At 55.6% G+C, this 18,605-nt stretch overlaps 1 protein-coding gene across 1 annotated transcript in view; it reads right to left on the reverse strand.

Moving 5' to 3' along the window:
- The window catches only part of ACOT7 (acyl-CoA thioesterase 7), a 90,376-nt gene that overhangs the window by 20,417 nt on the left and 51,354 nt on the right, over positions 1-18,605 (reverse strand). Inside the window, exon 7 of the mRNA XM_066372005.1 lies at positions 6,844-6,960. Coding sequence (XP_066228102.1) covers positions 6,844-6,960 — 117 coding nt within the window. The remainder of the gene's footprint in view (positions 1-6,843; positions 6,961-18,605) is intronic.

Below are 18,605 nucleotides of genomic sequence, written 5' to 3' on the forward strand. Positions count from 1 at the left end.
CCCTGCCCAACAGAACACTCTGTGGGGGTAGAAAGTTGTCTGCATTGCACCACACAGTAGCCACTGGCCACGTGTGCCCACTGAGCACCAGAAATGTGGTGGGTGCTACTGAGAAAAGGCACATTTGATTTCACTTACTTTAAGCCTACAGGCAGAGACTGAACTGTCTGAACTCAGCAGAAGAGCCCTGGGCGGAGGCCAGTGAAAGGGACAGAGCAGGGCATGGCCACCATTGGGGCTAGATGCCATGGCCTATGAGAACCCTCAGCAATGCTTTTGGGCCACTGTAGGAAACCATGAGGTTCATGCACAGCTGCGTGGGGCACAACTGCCATTGGGCAGTCTAGGACAAGCATCAAAGATGGACCTGTGAGGTCGCACTCATCACTTGCTGAAGTTGAGCCCAGGCCCTTGGGTGGACCCCATATTGTTCACACCCGGGGTGAGAAGACATCAGAGCAACTGCCTGGCCCTACCACCCGGCTCCACTGCGGTCCCGCTCAGGGCCAAGGGTGGTGTCCGGATCAGGAGACTGGGACTCCGGTCTCACTGGGCTGTGAGGGCACATCACACAGCACTTGAATCTGAGCCTGGCATTCGACAGGGAGCAGAATTAGCAAGCAGGAGTGAGGCTGGAGCATATCTGTGGCGGCTGCCCGCCTCCTCAACCATCACTAACTTCTGTTTCTGAACCACGTGGAGCTGCCCGCCGTGAAGGACCCAGGAGGGCTGGCAGATGCGCCCTGGCTCCCCAGCAGATGGGCACATTTCATCACGATGCCAGGGATTTGGAAAAGCAAACAGAATAATAAAAAATTTGCTCTTACCAAGGCTAAGAAGTTGCCAAGCATTTCAGACTTTAACAGCAGCCTGCCCCGTGGTGGCGCAGCGGATAAAGCACTGACCTGGAATGCTGAGGTCTCCGGTTTGAAACCCCGGGCTCACCTGGTCAAGGCACATACAGGAAGCAACTACTATGAGTTGATGCTCCCCAATAGAACCTCTTTCTCTCTATATCCTCTCTCTAAAATCAATAAATAAAATCTTTAAAAGCAGCTTAGCATTTAATCTCCAAAAAGAGCCATGGCAGTGAACCTGCTTACAAAAAGCGGGGGGGGGGGGGGGGGGGGGGGCGGTGCAGTAACTTTGGTATTTCTTACATAACACACACAGCTTTTTCTGGAAGGTTCCTCATTTTCAACAGTCTGCAGAGATCGCTTCTGAACAAGAAAATTTCAGCTTTAGGTTTCCACACCCAAGGCTTCCCAACCATTATATTAAAAGTACCTATTTTCTCCCTTTGATTTTTCCCAACAGTTCCTCAGTCTTTTGTCTCAACTAAAAACCAACAAACCAACAAACAAACCAGAACTGAAGCCAGTGACCTGTACTAAGCAAGCTCACAGTTTTCAGCGTTATGGGCTTGCCCGGTGTGACGCTGGCATCCCAGTACCCAGCCCGCCACTGGGACCGCCCACACCTCCGCCCTGGCGGTGCCGGCCCTGCGTCCCACACAGGGCACTCAGCACACTTGTGCCGGGTGAGAACCCCTGGGCTGGTGGTCTCACTGTCAGTGTCCATTTTCCAAGTCACAGGGTCAGTGACATCGGGCCCAACACCACTCAGTACCACAGACAAAGTGTCCTCAGCGCACACCTGCTGAGGTGCTTGTAACCCGGCTGGCACGTGGGTGAAAAGGGGGCCGGGCCCTAGTGGACTCTGAGCACCAGGTCAGGGGGACAGGGCTGAATCTGGCCTGCCATGGCAGCCATCCCGGCCACGAGCAGAGAAACGACAGGTCACCAGTATTAAAGACTGTGCGAGGGCTGGTCTAGCAGGGACAGCATCCCAGAGCACCTGGTTGTAAACATCAGCCCGCTACCCCGCCAGAGAGCTGCCGCGCGTCCCGTCCCGGGCACAGGTCACCAGAGTGCTGCAGGGTGTGTGGGGTGGACGCACGGAGTCCTCCCTCTTCAGCACACATCCTTCGTGTGTGAGCTTCGTGGCCGAAGCTCAATGTTGCTTTCTGACCTTCAGGACAATGTCCTCAGGATGCAGAGATGTGGGCTCTGCTTCCTGACAGATGAGGCCCCAGCCTGGTGTTTGGCTGGTTCTGTCCAAAGGGCAGCACTTCAGAGTAGGAAGTGTCACCAGAGGCTGAATGGAGATAGAGCTAAGCGTCCCCTGCCTCATAGCTGCTGAAACAGTCACCCCGGGTCTGACTTCCCATCCACTCCAGCTCTCTCTCCAGTGAAATGTGCTGAAATGGCTAAGTCAGAGAGTCACACTCCATCTGCAAGACACCACCTGCGGTTGGCAGGAAAATGGTCCCCAAAGACACCTAGGTCCTGATCCAGGGAACCTGTGGACTTAGCAGATGGGATTAAGTTGAAGACCTCGAGACGGGGAGATGACCCTGGATCATCAAGGTAGGCCCAATGTCACCACAGGGTCCTTATAAGAGGGACGCAGAGTTCACAGTCAGAGGAGATGGGGTGACAAAGGCAGAGGCTACAGGAAGGGGCCAGGAGCCAAAGTATGCGGGCACTGTAGCAGCTGGAAAAGTCAAGAAAACTATTCTGCCCTGGAGCCTCGGGAAGCAGGCAGGCTGTGCACCTTTCGGCTTCTGCCTCCACAGCTCTAAGAGAACGAGTCTGTGTCACCTCCCGCCACCAGGGGTGAGTCATGACAGCAGCCATAGGGAACTCACACACAGGTGGCACGTGCGGCTGCCAACGCATCTTAACGTCTGGGCTTTCCACACCGTACAGACAGGTCAGTCTCGGGGAGTTGGGGGCATCATCCCAGGAAGACCAGGAGAGGGGTGCTCATGTGTGTTGGCAGGAGGGAGGGGTACCTTCCAAGGCTGTGTATCTGAGAGGTGGGGTGTGGCCAGGGTACCAGGCAAGCCCTTCCCAAACGAGGTGGTGTATTGCCCATCACCATCAGGCAGGAGCTGGCTGTGGACAGCTGCTGCACTGTGGGCACAGCCCCGGGGGCACTCAGTCTGCCTGTGTGTGCCCGGGACCACCTGCCAACACTTTCATCATTCCTCGTAAAGTAGTCCTTATACAGATTATGTTTCACACTTGGCTCAGGAACGAGTTAATTCTATGCCCCAACAGAAAGAGGGGCTGTCCCTTGGTCCACACACTGTCCTTGTCCTCACCGAGAAGCCTGGTTCCCTGCTGCTTCCTCTTCTTACTTTGGGGGCTGACCTCGTCTCCTGGCCATGCAGTCACTGGTCCTTCTTCAGGGCCCCACGCTGGGGACGCACAGAGCCTTTGAATATGGCTTTAGTGGGGCTCTCTCTGTGGTCAGGTACTGGGGCTACCCCCACACCTCAGCTGCAGGACTGCATTTTCCAGAACTGGACCCTCCTGCCTGACCAGGCGCTGGTGCAGTGGATAGAGTGTTGACCTGGGATGAAGTTCCAGGTTCGAAACCCCAAGGTCACCAGCTTGAGTGTGGGATCGTAGACATGACCACGTTTGCTGGCTTGAGCCCAAAGGTCACTGGCTTAAAGTCCAAGGTCACTGGCTTGAGCCCAAGGTCGCTGGCTTGAGCAAGGGGTCACTGGCTCGGCTGGAGCCTGCCGGTCAACGCATGTATGAGAAAGCAATCAATGAACAACTAAAGTGCCACAAAAATAAAACAAAAAAAAAACAGGTGACACCCTGTTTACCGATGGTCCTCACAAGGGAGGGACTGACAACCATGTGGGCAAAGAGGCACAGAGGAGACTTTACAGAATCAACTGTGAGGAGGGATGGAATCTGTGGTGGGTTCAATGGTATCCTCAAAGATAAATCCACTGAGAACTGCAGAATATGACTTTATTTAAAATAAGGGTCTGCAGATGTAAATCCTCCTGGGTTATCCAGGTGGGCTCTAAACCCTACGACAAGTGTCCTTATGGGAGGTGGAAGAGAAGAGAGGAGGGAGAGGGCCACATGCCGTCAGAGGCAGAGGCTGGGGTGAGGAGGCCACACACCAAGGGATGCGCGGAGCCCCCGGAGTAGAGACAAGGCAGGCTCCTCCTACAGCCCTCCGAGGGAGCACAGCCCGACACCTTCAGTGTGGACTCTGGGCCTCCAGAGCTGGGAGAGAAAATTCCTGCTGTTTTAAGTCTGTCATCATGTGTCGTGCAGCCTGGGGACATTCATACCCACTCTTCACAGCATTCAACTGCCACTGCTAACATGTGGACACGTATGCTGGGGCTCCGTGCCCGCCAGTGGTCCCCGGGGCTCAGCAGTGCGGCTGCCTAGCCCACGGAGTGGCAGCAGATCTGGCCCTTTCGGCCCCATCACAGTAGAGCAGAAGAGAACGTGACGGGGGGCAGGGACAGAGGACCCAGGGGCTCAGCGGCTCAGAGGCTGTGCCCTGGAGCAGCCCGCAGGTTTAACGTGATCTCAGCAGACTCGCATCAGAAAATCAAGAGTGCAACAACCAGCAATGTCAAGCTGCATTTCCAATGCACGGGCATGCCCGTTGTCAAGACTCCGGAACCAGCGGCCACCAGGCTCACCCTGCTCTTGGCAGGAGCACAGGACGTGGGGGGCGGGGGGAGCAGGTGGAGCCACAGCGCCTGCAGAGGCTTCTGCCCTGTGGAACTGGAGACAAAATGTGACAATTCCATTTCTGCAGACGGTGAAGCCTGTGCTATCGGAACAGAGACCTCAGCCCCCGAACACGAACGTGACCATCGCCAGAGCCACAGCACAGAGCAGAGCCGACACCTCACTGGGGAACAGTCCTCCGGAAACAACAAATACCGTGTGACAGTGTCTGACAGCCCCTGGGGGACACTGGCCCAGAAACCGGCCAGGTTCCATAACTGTTATGTTGTTTGGCCCAAATCCCTTCACACAGCAAACAAGACATCACCTGAGAAAACAGACCAGCCAAACACAGGCCAAGGCAGGGACCCCTCTCCGTGGGGGCAGCCCTCACCCTTCACCGCCCAAAGGGAGCCCGTCACAGGGGGATGTCTGCCAGAAATGGGCTTCTGGGCGTGAAGGCCCCTCTCTGCGTCAGGGAACGAGAGTAGGCTCCCAGAAATGGGGGGGGGGGTGTCTGTGAAGCAGAGCCCTGCATCGGGTGCCCATGTGGTCTAGATTGCTAAATCAATCCCCAGATGGAGCACTCTCCTCCAGCTTGAGGTCACGGTCTCCCTGAAACTCACGATCTCCACCGACCCCAGGCAGCCACGCATCTCCTGCCACCTCCACCTCCCTTGAGAGTTCATTTTGGTGGTTGAGGAGGGAGGGCGCAATCGGGGCTTTGTAAGGGGCTCTGCACTTGTAACCGAGGCCGGCTTTGCATCTCTGGGAGCCTCGGGGGAGGACAGAGCGCAGCTGCTGACCAGCGGCACCAGGAGACTTCTGTTCCTGCCCAGGAGACCTCAGAGGCTGGGGAGCTGCTGCACAGGGCAGGCCCATGGGAAGTTGGTGCCTTTTCCACTGTGGGCTGTGAAGCGTATTTGACAGGGCAGCCCTGGTCACCGAGATTTACCCAGGGAGCTGCCCTAGAAAGACACAGGCCTGGCACCCTTCCCCAAGTTCACACCAGCACCGCACACAATGCCCATGGCCAGGAAGGATGAGCCAAGATGGACAAGAGCCACTCGTTCAGGGCAGATTCTATAGCAACACTGTGGCCCACGTCCCCGGGAGACCTGCAAAGCAGAGGGGACCGGGGCTGCAGACGTCCTTCTCCTGACCGCAGAAGCACCCAAATCTAACCTGGGTAAGTAAGGAAGCTTCACCAGCTTTCAGTGACGCCAGAGAGGTGAGGGAACCCTCCGCCCTCAGTTTCAGGGTGCTTCACGGCCAGTACTCAGGGGATGCTGCTGCCAGGTGTGGCCTGCAGTGGGGGGAACAGCAGGGCCAGGCAGCCTCAGTGGGACCGGCAGCGCCCTAGGGGTTGGTGCGGCCCCTGCGGATCTGGATGCACCGCTCCACTCAGACGTGCTCCTTGGGGCTGGTGGCGGGAGCATCAGGCCTGCCTTTCTTCTACTCTGTCACCTCCTGTGGCCAGGGACCAGTCTGGTCTGACAGCTTTTTCCAATGTGCCGTTTCCACAGCGAGGCTTCTTCAGAATCAACACCGGGCTCCCATAGCCCTGACACCACCCTGCACCCCAGTGAGGTGCTACTTTTCAGGGGCACAGGGCCTCCTCTCAGAAGACACAACATGACAGAAACGGCCCCATGTCAGGAGAGGACACTCGCTTTACATCTTCAAAGCAGCAGTGATCTGAGATGAGTGGGAGCACCTGGGCCCGCACAGGTCACAGAGGAAATGTATCGAGATACACAAGCTCCATCTCCAGCCCTGGTCACCAGGACCGCATTTCTATGTCAGAAAAATGAGCAAACCCAGCCCTGCCCAGGCAGAGTGGGCGGGGCGGCTGAGGGCTGCGGGCAGGGGGCTCTCCTGCACTGACCCTGCTGCGACCCACACCGCAGATTCCCCACTCCTCCCGGACTGGGAGCGTGCACCCTGAGATCTGCAGGCAATGGTCACAGCTACTGTGAGCACAGGCCCTCTGCCGGGCCGCTCACTCCATTCGGGGGGCATTTTAAGATGATGAGTTTATGCCATTTTTTAGCAAGATAAAGGCTCCAATCGCATTGGAGTGAGAACTTATATCAGATTGAAAAATCGGATGAACAAATCCTGGGCTCGGTGCTTGTCCAGACAGGGCACGACTCTGGCTTCCTGTTTCTCAAGCCAAATGGGTCAATGCCGGGCCTCTGGGTGTGGACCACAAGCAAATGGTAGGAGGGACCCAAGCAGTCATAGGCAGCCCCTCCCCCTGTCGGCAGAGTTCCGTTACCTTTTCTGATCTTGTCATGAAAGTTAATGGCATCCACGGAAGCTGTGACTACGTTGGTCTTGCAGTGACGTGCGGCCACGATCCCAGCCACTTCGTCCATGAGCTTCATGGTGACACCTGTGCATAAAAGAGGCATGTGGCAGGTTCGACATGGGGGAGGCGAGACGGTTTCCCATCCCAGAAACAAGCAGGGTAAACACCCACCAGCAGCCGCACAGCGCTGGGGGCGCGCAGGGCGGGGCGGGATTGGGGCGCGCGGGCTGGGACCACTGAAGCTGATGTCAACTGGGCCTTCTCGGGAGCTTTTGAAGTTGACCTCAGCTGATGTTCTAGGCCACTAACACAATGACAGTCTTTCTCCCTAACCTCCACAGAGATTTTACCCTGCTACGGCAGTCACATTACAATACCCCCTGGGTGTTGCACACCTGAGTGTGGGAAAGAAGGCAGTGGAATCAGGGCCTTTGGACCCTGCCGGTGGGGATGGGAGTGGAGCAGCTGCAGCCACTGTGGAAGCAGGTGGCAGCTTCACAACAGGCACTGCTGCTCCTGGGTGCACACCCAAGAAGGGTGATAATGCACACACACGTGCACACGGTTTCATGACAGCATCACTCACAACAGCCAGAAAGCGGTAACAACCCAAATGTCCATCAACTGATGGACAAAGAGACATGACCCGTCCACACAATGGAACATCACAGGGCAATAAAAAGAAACAAAGGGCCACCATGCTGTGACACGTGTGAGCCCTGAAAACATTGTGCTGGGAGCGAGTCAGACATGGAGACCGGCATGGTACGGTTTCAGTGCGTGAGACATCCAGGACCAACAACTCCAGACACAGAAAGCAGACTGGTGGCTGCCAGGGGCCGGGGTCAGGGGTAGTGGGGCGCGGCTGCTTGGGGGCACGGAGCTTCTCTGTAGGGTTGCGGCAGCGTTCTAACACTGACTGTGGGGATGGTACTGTAACTCTGATTGCATTAAAAATCAATGTCCTGGCCCTGGCCGGTTGGCTCAGTGGTAGAGCGTCAGCCTGGCGTGCAGAGGTCCTGGGTTCGATTCCCGACCAGGGCACACAGGAGAAGCGCCCATCTGCTTCTCCACCCCTCCCCCTCTCCTTCCTCTCTGTCTCTCTCTTCCCCTCCCGCAGCCGAGGCTCCATTGGAGCAAAGATGGCCCGGGCGCTGGGGATGGCTCCTTGGCCTCTGCCCCAGGCGCTAGAGTGGCTCTGGTCGCAACAGGTGGGGCCAGGCAGGTGACCAGGAGGCTAGAGGGACACTTCCTGAAGGACAGCTGCTGCTGGGCCCTGCCTACTGCACCCCCAACCCAGGGAGGAGGGACCTGAGCTACCAGTCTGGAATCTGCATGGTTATAAGGAATCCACCAATTTTTAGGCACTGGATAATTGAAAACTCTCTCTACTGTGAGGAAAACAAAATACAGTACAACAAAGAAGAACAGAAGCTCCCGCTGCCCCGGGCCAGGGCTTCACGCAGAAGAACGGGGGAGACAGGGAGGGCCACTGTCCTTTCCCCACTTGTCTGTATATTTGAGCAGTTCTAGAATAAAAAAATGTTTTTAAAAATTAGTGTTCTTGGTAAAAAAAAATATTATGCATTTATTACCATGGTGTTTTCTTAAGGAAGATCTTGCTAACTGGTGACAACGGGACATGACCCAGATGGAGTGCAGACTCAGAATAGTCGGGACTTGCCATGTGAAAGTGTGTTCAGCCGGGCGGGAGGGTACATCCTGCTCAGCCCGGGAGGGAGGGAGGGGACCATCCTGCTCAGCCTGGGTGGGAAGGGGCCAGCGTCCCCACTCTTCAAATTACTAACAAGGCTCACAGTCAATGTAGAGACAGTGTAAATGAAACGCTGGGGAAACTGATCTTTTAGAAGGAAAGGGGCACAGGTGACAGAGGCCGGGGGCCACACAGGCTGAGGCAGCTAGGCAGGGCAATGTGACAACTGGCTTTAAGCAGCTCAGTGCTCTAAGGGCCAAGACATGGGGTCCCAATATGCTCTGTAAGGAGTCTCTGTTGCGTTAAACAGTTATTAGACCTGGACACGGGCAGCCTCGCCGGAGCCCAGCATGAGGCCCCTGCCCTGTCCACCCACAGCAAGGGGCCTGCCAGTTAAGCCCCTAGCCTGCGACCAGAGAAGCAGTGATGCCCCTGGGAGCAGGGACAGCCACCGGCGTTTACTGAGGGCCCGGGAGGCACTGGTCACACACTGAGACTCGCCAAGGTCCGTCAGCCCCTGGAGGGAGGGGGCTTCGTCATTCTCTGATGTATGCCACATATCCACTCAGGTTGGGATCGGGACAAATACAGGACGCAGGGTGAATAAATGAATGCGAACCCCTCCGTGACAGAATCCCTATGGAGCAGGCACTATCACTGTCCCCATCTGTCAAAGCAGGAACAGGAGGCACAGAGAGGCACATGTCCAAGGGCACAGAATTCACTTGGGGTAGAGTGGGGACCAGCCCATGATCACAGGGCACCAGAGGTCACACAGCATTACCTCTCCATGCAGGACCGGCGAGAGTGGGGCTCCAAGTGGCATTCCTCACTACAGTATGATTATGGAAAAGGGAGTTCAGGATCACAGCGGGAGGTGGGGGGAGGGGCTGCACAGTCAGTGTGTAGGGTGGGAGGCCGTGGCCCCAGCGCTGCCAGCTCGGGCCACTGGGCGGTGCCATCAACTCGGAGGGTCTCACTTGGGCAGGAGGAGGGTAAGGAGGGTGTGTGTGAAAAGGAACAGTTTAAATTAGAAGTAATGTCTACAATGCAGAAAGTACAATTACCCCTTCCCTGCATCCCTGAAAGGCAGACACTGTTAAAAGAGGAACAAAGGAGAGAGGTCAGAATCAGCTCCTTCACTGCGGTTGTGCCCCATTTATCCCAAACGCTGGCAGAGATTCCACAGGGACTTTACTGTTAAAATGACACTGCAGCCTGACCAGGCGGTGGTGCAGTGGATAGAGCGTCAGACTGGGATGCAGAGGACCCAGGTTCGAGACCCCGAGGTTGCCAGCTTGAGCTCAGACTCATCTAGTTTGAGCAAAAGCTCACCAGCTTGGACCCAAGGTTGCTGGCTCCAGCAGGGGGTTGCTCGGTCTGCTAAAGACCCGCGGTCAAGGCACATGTGAGAAAGCAATCAATGAACAACTAAGATCTCGCAAGGAAAAACTGATGATTGATGCTTCTCATCTCTCTCCATTCCTGTCTGTCTGTCCCTGTCTATCCCTCTCTCTGACTCACTCTCTGTCCCTGTAAAAAATGACACTGCAGGACCCAGAGTGTACAACAGCAGCACGGGCTCTGTGCCCAGGGTTGCCACGGGGAGGGCGTGAGCAACTGGGCGTGCTGATGCCAGACGCCCCGTCAGCCCTGGCCCGGGACCCTAGGCTACCTGCATCTCGTGTGACATGGAAGCAGGCGCCAGGTGGGTACATGCCTTACTGTCCTTATGTCCGTGCCCAATTCCAAACCTGGCATACAAAACTCAGGAAAGGATTGCTGAGGAAGGGAGAAAGAGAGGAAGGAGGGAGCTCAATCAGCAGACCCCCCCTCCCCAGCAGCCAGCCCCAGGAAGCAGCTCCTACAGCCAGCTGTTGGGCCTGTATTTAGGCAACAGTCTGGTGCAGTGAAGGTGAGCCAAGAAAAGGCTGCTTATCCAATCCACAGAAACCCAGAGCTGGGTGATCTAGACGACTTGTCAGAAAACAAAACTGAAATTCAAAATTATCCTGCTATGTCTGTGGGTGGTGACATCTACAGAGAGCCCCGTCCTGAGCCTGACAGCCAGCGGTGAGCTGTGGCGGAGGAGGGGCTGGGTGACTGCAAACCTGAGATGAACCCCAGTGTCGGGGAAAGGGACTGGCAGGGACTGAGCACGGGGACTCTCGGACAACATCGGGGGTGATCCCAGCCGTTGGGAACAGCTGTGTGTGACGAGAGTGGCAGGAATGCCAGCACACACCCTGCAGGACACAGGGGCTCCGGGGTTTGTCCCCACTGGACTGGCTAGCCTACTTCCATTCATCTCCCAAGGAAGCCACGGTGGCATCAGGAGACGTGACAGCAAGGCAAACTTTTGGGCTCAGTACATGGCAAACTCCAGTGCCAGCCTGGGAAAGGGAGGCCCGAGCGCTGTGGAGTCTGAGGGCTGCTGGGTTTCAGAGACGGCAGCGGGAGTCTCTGCCAGGGAGCGGGCCTCGCGGGGAGCGGCGGTGGCTCCTGGCCGCCTGGACGGGTGCTGTCACAAACAACAGACATCTCAGTGTCGCTACAGTGAACCTGGACACAGGAAAGGATCCCCATGGTCCTTTGGGGTTCTGTGCACAGAGTGAATTCTGGTGACTACTTAGAACAGTGATGGGCAATCTTTTGAGCTTAGTGTGTCAAAATTCTCCAAAAAAACGAGCATATCTCAGGTGGTGTGTCACTTTGAGAAAAACAGCCTAACCAGAAGTCCCAGAACTAGATGCTCTGTGCCAGAGTTCTGTTGTTTTGGCCTACAGACCTCTGGCACAGAGTGTCTACACTATAGCAAATGCTTTATTCTCGGCTACTACACCTGGCTGTGCAGGAGCCGAGGATGAAACATCCTTCTCAGCATGCGGCCCCATACTTCTCTGGTATGCGGCCACATACAGCCATGTGTCAATAATGGCTACGCGTGTCAGTGCTGACACGTGTGTCATAGGTTCGCCATCACGGACTTAGAACTGATCTCCTAAAACCAGGATGATCATAAACATGTTGATTTCTAGCTGTTCTCCCCACTTCCCAGTGAGAAGCAAGCCCGCACCTGTCAGTGGCTGGGGCTGCTTCTGACAGTCTCGTTGCCTGTTGCTAAGAGAAAGCCACAGTTCAAACGGCCCCTGCAGAACAATATTAACTAAAATCCACATAACCTCATCTCATCACAACATCTGTAGGGATTATCATAAAATAAGTATGTGTGACTGTGACACAATGTATTGCAATAAAGGCATCAAGTGAGAAAAGTATGTTTTGTTCAAAATGAAAGTGTAAACCCACCTGCCTGGTTTGTGCCTGGTTTCCTCCTAAGTCTGCCACCTGGGCCCTGCGTCTTGCCAGAGGGAGCCACCAGCCCTCTTTGACCCTGGGAGTCACCATCTAGCTCTTTACTTTTTATACTTTAATTAAAAATGTCAACTACCTGGCCCTGGCTGGTTGGCTCAGTGGTAGACCATCGGCCCAGCATGTGGGAGTCCTGGGTTCGATTCCTGGTCAGGGCACATAGGAGAAGTACCCATCTGCTTCTTCACCCTTCCCTCTCTCCTTCCTCTCTGTCTCTCTCTTCCCCTCCCACAGCCAAGGCTCCATTGGAGCAAAGTTGGCCCGGGTGCTGAGGATGGCTCCATGGCCTCCACCTCAGGCACTAGAATAGCTCTGGCTGCAATGGAGCAATGCCTCAGATGGGCAGAGCATCGCCCCCTAGTGGGCGTGCCGGGTGGATCCCGGTTGGATGTATTTGGGAGTCTGTCTCTCTGCCTCGCTGCTTCTCACTTCAGAAAAATACCAAAAAAAAAAAAAAAAAAAAAGTCAACTACCTAAGTTTTCCCCAAAATACCCCTTTCCGGGTTCTTACAGAAAAACCACATCAATTTCTTTCCATTCAGGTACAACAGGTGCCACTGACCAAGGAATGGTAACTGACAGATCACAGTCATTGCTGTGAGCGGCTGGGACTCACCATGGGAACTAGGACAGCGACGCTGCAGGCCCTTCCGTTATTGGGTCCCGCATTCATTTCAGAAGTCACATGAAGGAAAGACTTAGTTGGCCGCTGACACATATGTAGATAAATATCGGGCACTAAGGATACTTTTGAACCCAACATCTAAGTGCTTACAGATTTTTCTGTTTTAAGTGTTGACATGTTGACTGGCTTAAAACAGAGGCCTAATTCTATGTCCCTGGCTAGCCGCCGCCGGGGCTGCCCGCGGACCCAGAGCAGCCGCTAGCAGCCCAGAGCCCAATGTGCTGGCTGCGCTGTGGGTGGTGATCTGAGATGCCCCCATTTCCATATTTAATTCCAAGCAACGGAGTGTGGGTGGCAGCCTCCTATATTAAGAAAACGATAATATGCTGAGGTCGCCGGTTCGAAACCCTGGGCTTGCCTGGTCAAGGCACATATGGGAGTTGATGCTTCCAGCTCCTCCCCCCTTCTCTCTCTCTCTCTCTCTCTCTCTCTCTCTCTTTCTCTCTCTCTCTCTCCCTCTCCTCTCTAAAATGAATAAATAAATTTAAAAAAATTAAAAAAAAAAAAAAGAAAACGATAATAAGTTCATCTTATTTTAAAGAGCACCCCTTGGTAATTACAAGGGAGGGGTTATTCTAAGAGCCAGGTGAGCAACAGTCTCCCAAGACACTGTGGCTTCTCCTCTCCAGGTTCCAAATGTAGCTGCGAGTGTCTCTGTGAACCAGGACCGAGGGCAGAGGGAGAGTAGTTACGGTAATTACTACAGATTAGTTTTGGCAATTAATGCACAGTGTAGTAAAAATAATGGGTTTCTAACATCCAAATGTCAACAGGGGCACTCTGGCGAAGGCATCTGGCACAGCAGGACAGCGGCTCCATGTGTCAGCAGCACAGGCAGGGGATTCACATTCTATCTAAGGAACTGAGAAGAGTCACAACCTCACCCGCCCACTGCTGTAGGACCATTGGCGCTTTCCTAAGCAAGGCGGCAGGGAGAGCAGGGCACACAAGTCCGTCTCCAGCGGCACGGAGCCTGGGAAAGCCGGCAGCAGTGTGCGGAAGGCCCTGCCCACCCCAGCTCTGGGGGGTTGTGGCCTCAGCCACACCAGGTCAAGGCCACATCTTTGAAAGCCAAGAACCATTCCAGTGGGTATCAGTTTCCTCAAGGGAGTTGAGGCTGAAGTTGGGTGAAAGGTGATATTTAAGAATTGCACGTTTATGGCCCTGGCTGGTTGGCTCAGTGGTAGAGCGTCGGCCTGGCGTGCGGGAGTCCGGGTTCGATTCCCGGCCAGGGCACACAGGAGAAGCACCCATCTGCTCCTCCACCCCTCCCCCTCTCCTTCCTCTCTGTCTCTCTCTTCCCCTCCCGCAGCCAAGGCTCCATTGGAGCAAAGTTTGCCCGGGCGCTGGGGATGGCTCTGTGGCCTCTGCCTCAGGTGCTAGAATGGCTCTGGTTGCGGCAAAGCAACGCCCCAAGATGGGCAGAGCATCGTCCCCTGGTGGGCGTGCCGGGTGGATCCCGGTCGGGCGCATGCGGGAGTCTGTCTGACTGCCTCCCCGTTTCCAACTTCGGAAAAATACAAAAAAAAGAAAAAAAAGAAAAAAAAGAATTGCACGTTTATAAGAGGAAAGATACTGTTAGGGGACATCTGCCATGTGTGTCCCTAATGATCCCAGCTAAAGTGGAAGCAAAAGCAAATTAATAGGGCGCCAAAAACACCCTAGCCAGGTGGCTCGGTTCAAGCGTCATCCAAATAACACCAAGGTTGTAGGTTCAGCCCCCAGTCAGCATACATAGAAGAATCAACCAATGAGTGCACGGATGGATGGAGCAACAAACTGATATTTCTCTCCCTCAAATCAATAAATAAAGTTGAAAGAAAATATGGCACCAAAACCAAAAGATCTCTCAGCACATTTGTATAGAAGGATGTCCTCATGCTACATGGCTGACCCGGTGGAGCAAAGTGCTTTGAATTTCCAGCAGAGGGAGGACCACTGGCCAGCAGGGGTCCAGAGCCACATGTCCCCCAGCGGAAGAGGCTGCTGAGAGGACCAGTGTGGGCAGAAGGACACCAGCTCCTGGGTCAGGTCAGCGGAGCTCAAATCTCACACCAGTGAGGGCAGGACAGAGGGGCGAGGTTCCAGGGTTATCACTAGACCCCCAACTCCGACCGGCCCCCTGGACCTATCTAGATGGATATGAAGTTGGTCTTTGGAGAGTTAGCTGCAGAGAATGACGTTTTCAAAAGCAGAGATTCTTAGAAAGCGAGAACTGGCAGATGTGTGGCTGCCACCGGCCACTCAGCTTCGAGCCAGCATCTGATGCCTAACCGGTGACTCCGCAAGGCCAGAAGCTCCTCACAGCAGGAGCGCTGCCTTGCTCATCCCTTTGTCTCCCTCTCCCAGTAGGGCCTGGCGCGCTGCCCACACGGGAGTGCTGAGTGAGGTCACGGACCTGCACAGGAGGGTTGGGCCTCACTCTGTGTTTTCTGGTGAAATCACTCCTCCAAGCTCACACTACAGCTTTTCCACAACTGGCCGCCAAAACCAAGCCACAGGCTCTGGGTGGGAGGCCTCCTCCTGCACCTAGTTCCCAGATGTCCTCTGCTTCGGACATCGGGCATCTCTGCTGATGGGCCACCTGCCTCCCTCCCCCAGGGCCTACGGTTTCTTCCTGCTTCCCCTGCCATCAAGTCCTGGCAAGGCTGGGCCGTCCCCTGCCTTGGGGCCCCTAGGCAGCCATGCACATGAGTCACACTCTGCTGTGTCCCAGCTGTCGGAACACGGGAGGGGCTCGGTGAGCAGTCCCTGAGGGAGGAGCTGCCGTCATGTGTCCCCAGGCCTCAGCACGTGCACAGCCTCGCTCACTGTTCTGGGTGGCGGCGTACCTTGTGCTGACCCGTCATGGTTCTGCAGTCCTCCTTCTCATACAGGGCCTGTCTCCCTCTGTCCAGTCCCATTCTGCACCCCGCATGTCTGCTCAGAGACAGGCCCTGTTGCCAGGGAAGCTGAGAGCAGAGACCCAAGCCCCCACCCCGCCAGCCTCCACGCCAGTGGGGGCAGCAAGCCAACAGAAGGGATGTCCGCCAGGGAGTGACTGGTGCCTGGGGACACAGGCATGCGGGTCAGGGACATGGCGGGGGTCTGTTGTGTCCAGGGTGGTCAGGAAAGCCACCTTCTCTCCAGACACCTGAAGAAAAAGAGGCAAGCACACAGTCGTCTGGGGGACGGCAACCAGGCAGAGGACATGGCAAGTGCAAAGCCCAAGGGGTAGTGCCCTCGGGGCCCCGGGAGCAACAGGAGAGGGCGGAGGGGTGACGGGCAGCGGAGGCACACGGAGACAAGCTCCACGGGGCCTTGCACGGGAAGAAACGGCACCAGTGAGAGACATGCTTCCATTGCAGCAGGATGGGAGCCGCTGCGGGGGCTTGTGCAGCCTGGGCCTGACCTTACCTCTGCTCTGGAAGGCCCGGCCAGGCCGCTGCACATAGGCCTTCAGGGAGGTTGGGAGACAGGTCAGAGGCCGTTTCAGTGCAATGGGCAGACCCAGAGTCCCGTGCAGGTGAGAGCCCAGAGTCCGGTTTGCTATGAAGGGAGAGGCCAAAACACTGGGGGCTAAGGTGGGAGGTTCTCAAGAGGGGACCAGACTGTGGCAACTCTGGCTCAGCAGCCAGGTGGCATGGCAGGGCGGCCACTGAGGGGGCACACTGGGAGGAATGGGCTCAGGAAGTCAGACACCTTGTGTCTGACATCAAACTGGGACAGTGCACCCACCATGCCCACAGAGGTCCTGAGGAGCCACCCACCGCCTCGGGCAGCGGGAGACCCCAGGAGTCACGGAGCAGAGGGTCTGTGGGTGCGAGGACGGGCTCCCAGGCGCCTGATGTGGGACGGAAAGGTGAGGATTGCTGGGGAGGCCTTGGAAGGAGGCTGGGAGGAGGGCTAGGTGCCCACTGCCTCAGAAACGCCAGAGGAAACCTGACAGGGGGACGTGTCTGCCCAGGTTCCAAGGCGAGAGCAGGGCCAGGTCAGCGAGCAGACAGCTGTCCAAGGTGCTGAACCCAAAGTGGAATGGAGGGGCAGAGGCAAAGGTGGGGCGGGGGCAGGAAGACGGGCCTCCTGGTGCTGCCCCTGGGGCTGTGTCTGCCTAGACACATGTGACAACTGTCCCAGTGACCCAAGCAGTGGTCACTATCCCGTTATTCTCCCCCAATGCAGGTGACACGCACAGCTGAGCACCCTGCAGGGTCAGCAAAGCTGCCCTAGCAACCAGCCCCAGCACAGCCAGCACCTTCCCAGACACCCCCAGACCACCAGCGCGAGGGGTCCTAACTGTACAGACTGACTTTAGACTCCTGAAAGCTCAGGATAGGCAACAACACATTCCGGGCTCTTATTTTCTGAAAAGACTCATGCTGGTCAACACTCATGACTCACTGTGCCGTGTGGTCATGCGTTGCCCTGGTGTGACCAGGAGTAGGGTGCAGGCATGGTTCCAATGAACCAGGCCTTGATCTGGTTCTGCAGGCAGAAGCATTCCAATGTAGGGATCCCTGTCCCCTCACATCACATTCTGGCAGGGTGGCGCAGGTTCTCCACAGGGCACCAGAGCCTGGGGCTCGGCCCCTCCACTGAGCAGGCAAGGCCCCGCCCAGCAGCTCAATGAAGGACAAGGAGCCACGCGCCCATGGCTCTCACAGAAAAGCTCCCAGCAGCTTGGGACGCAGCCATCCGGCAGCACTAACTCAAGAAGTCATCTTTCCAAAAATTCCTTCCTTTCACTCAGTGGACACTGAGCTCCTTAAGGACAGCAGGACCATGGTCTCTGAAAAATGAGCCTGACACTGCCATTATCTTAAGACATAGAAAGGCCGGCCCTGGCTGGCTGGCACAGCAGTAGAGTGACGGCGCAGCATGTAGAGGTCCCGGGTTCGATTCCCCGTCAGGGCACACAGAAGCGCCCATCTGCTTCTCCACTCTTCCCTCTCTCCTTTCTCTCTGTCCTTCTCTTCCCCTCCCATAGCCAAGGCTCCATCCGGGCACTGAGGATGGCTCCATAGCCTCTGTCTCAGGCGCTAGAATGGCTCTGGTTGTGACGGAGCAACGCCCCAGATGGGCTGAGCATCACCCCCTGGTGGACATGCCGGGTGGATCCTGGTCGGGCGCATGCAGGAGTCTGTCTGACTGCCTCTCCACTTCTCACTTCAGAAAAATACAAAAAAAAAAAAAAAAAAAAAGAAAAGAAAAGAAAGATGCAAACAGGCCAAAATGTATAAGAGGAACAATAATGGGTCACAAGGAAGGTGGGGAGGTGGCCTTGGCCGAGGGAGAGGAGTCTCTGAGAAGCACTGTGAACAGACAGGAGTTAGGCGGAGCAGCAGCAATAGAAAAGCCAGAGGCACATTTAGGGAAACAAAGTCACAGGGTGAATTAAGGGAGCCATGAGCCACGATACTGCATTGCATCCCGGAGGCAGCAGGGAGGCCTGTGGTGTCCAAACCAATTGGCTCTGGGGGTCAGGGAGCAGAGACTCCATGGGTGGGGGCCCAGGACTCGGCAGGGGGCAGGGATGGAAAGGGCTCCCACGGCTCAAAATGCACAGATTGTATGACCGGGAGGCTCCACACCTGGGGGGCCAGGGGTTGGGTCTGAAGGCATGAACACAGGCCACTTCCTGCTCCTCCCACTCCTTCCTGTGGGTGGAGTTCATTATTCTTTTTCCAGTTTCAACATTTTTAGGTATTTTTAACTCTTCTTTTTAAGTAACACAAGCTCCAAGTTACCCACTTTTTCTCTGAGAACATCTATAGCCATACCCCAATTTTAGTAGGAAGTTTTCAGTGTTTTCTGGAAAATTTGGAAGTCTAGATTTTGCATTTTGACCAGGAGTTATCTGGAGAAGCGTCCAAACTTCTCAGAGGCTGCTCTTGCTATGGATGTTTGGGCTCGCTAGGGCCCCCTTTGGGGAATTTACAATGAAAGCCCTCTCCTGTTTGTAAACGCCCCTGGGACATA

The sequence above is a fragment of the Saccopteryx leptura genome, chromosome 3 (assembly GCF_036850995.1).
Source record: "Saccopteryx leptura isolate mSacLep1 chromosome 3, mSacLep1_pri_phased_curated, whole genome shotgun sequence".
NCBI classification, from domain to species: Eukaryota; Metazoa; Chordata; class Mammalia; order Chiroptera; family Emballonuridae; genus Saccopteryx; species Saccopteryx leptura.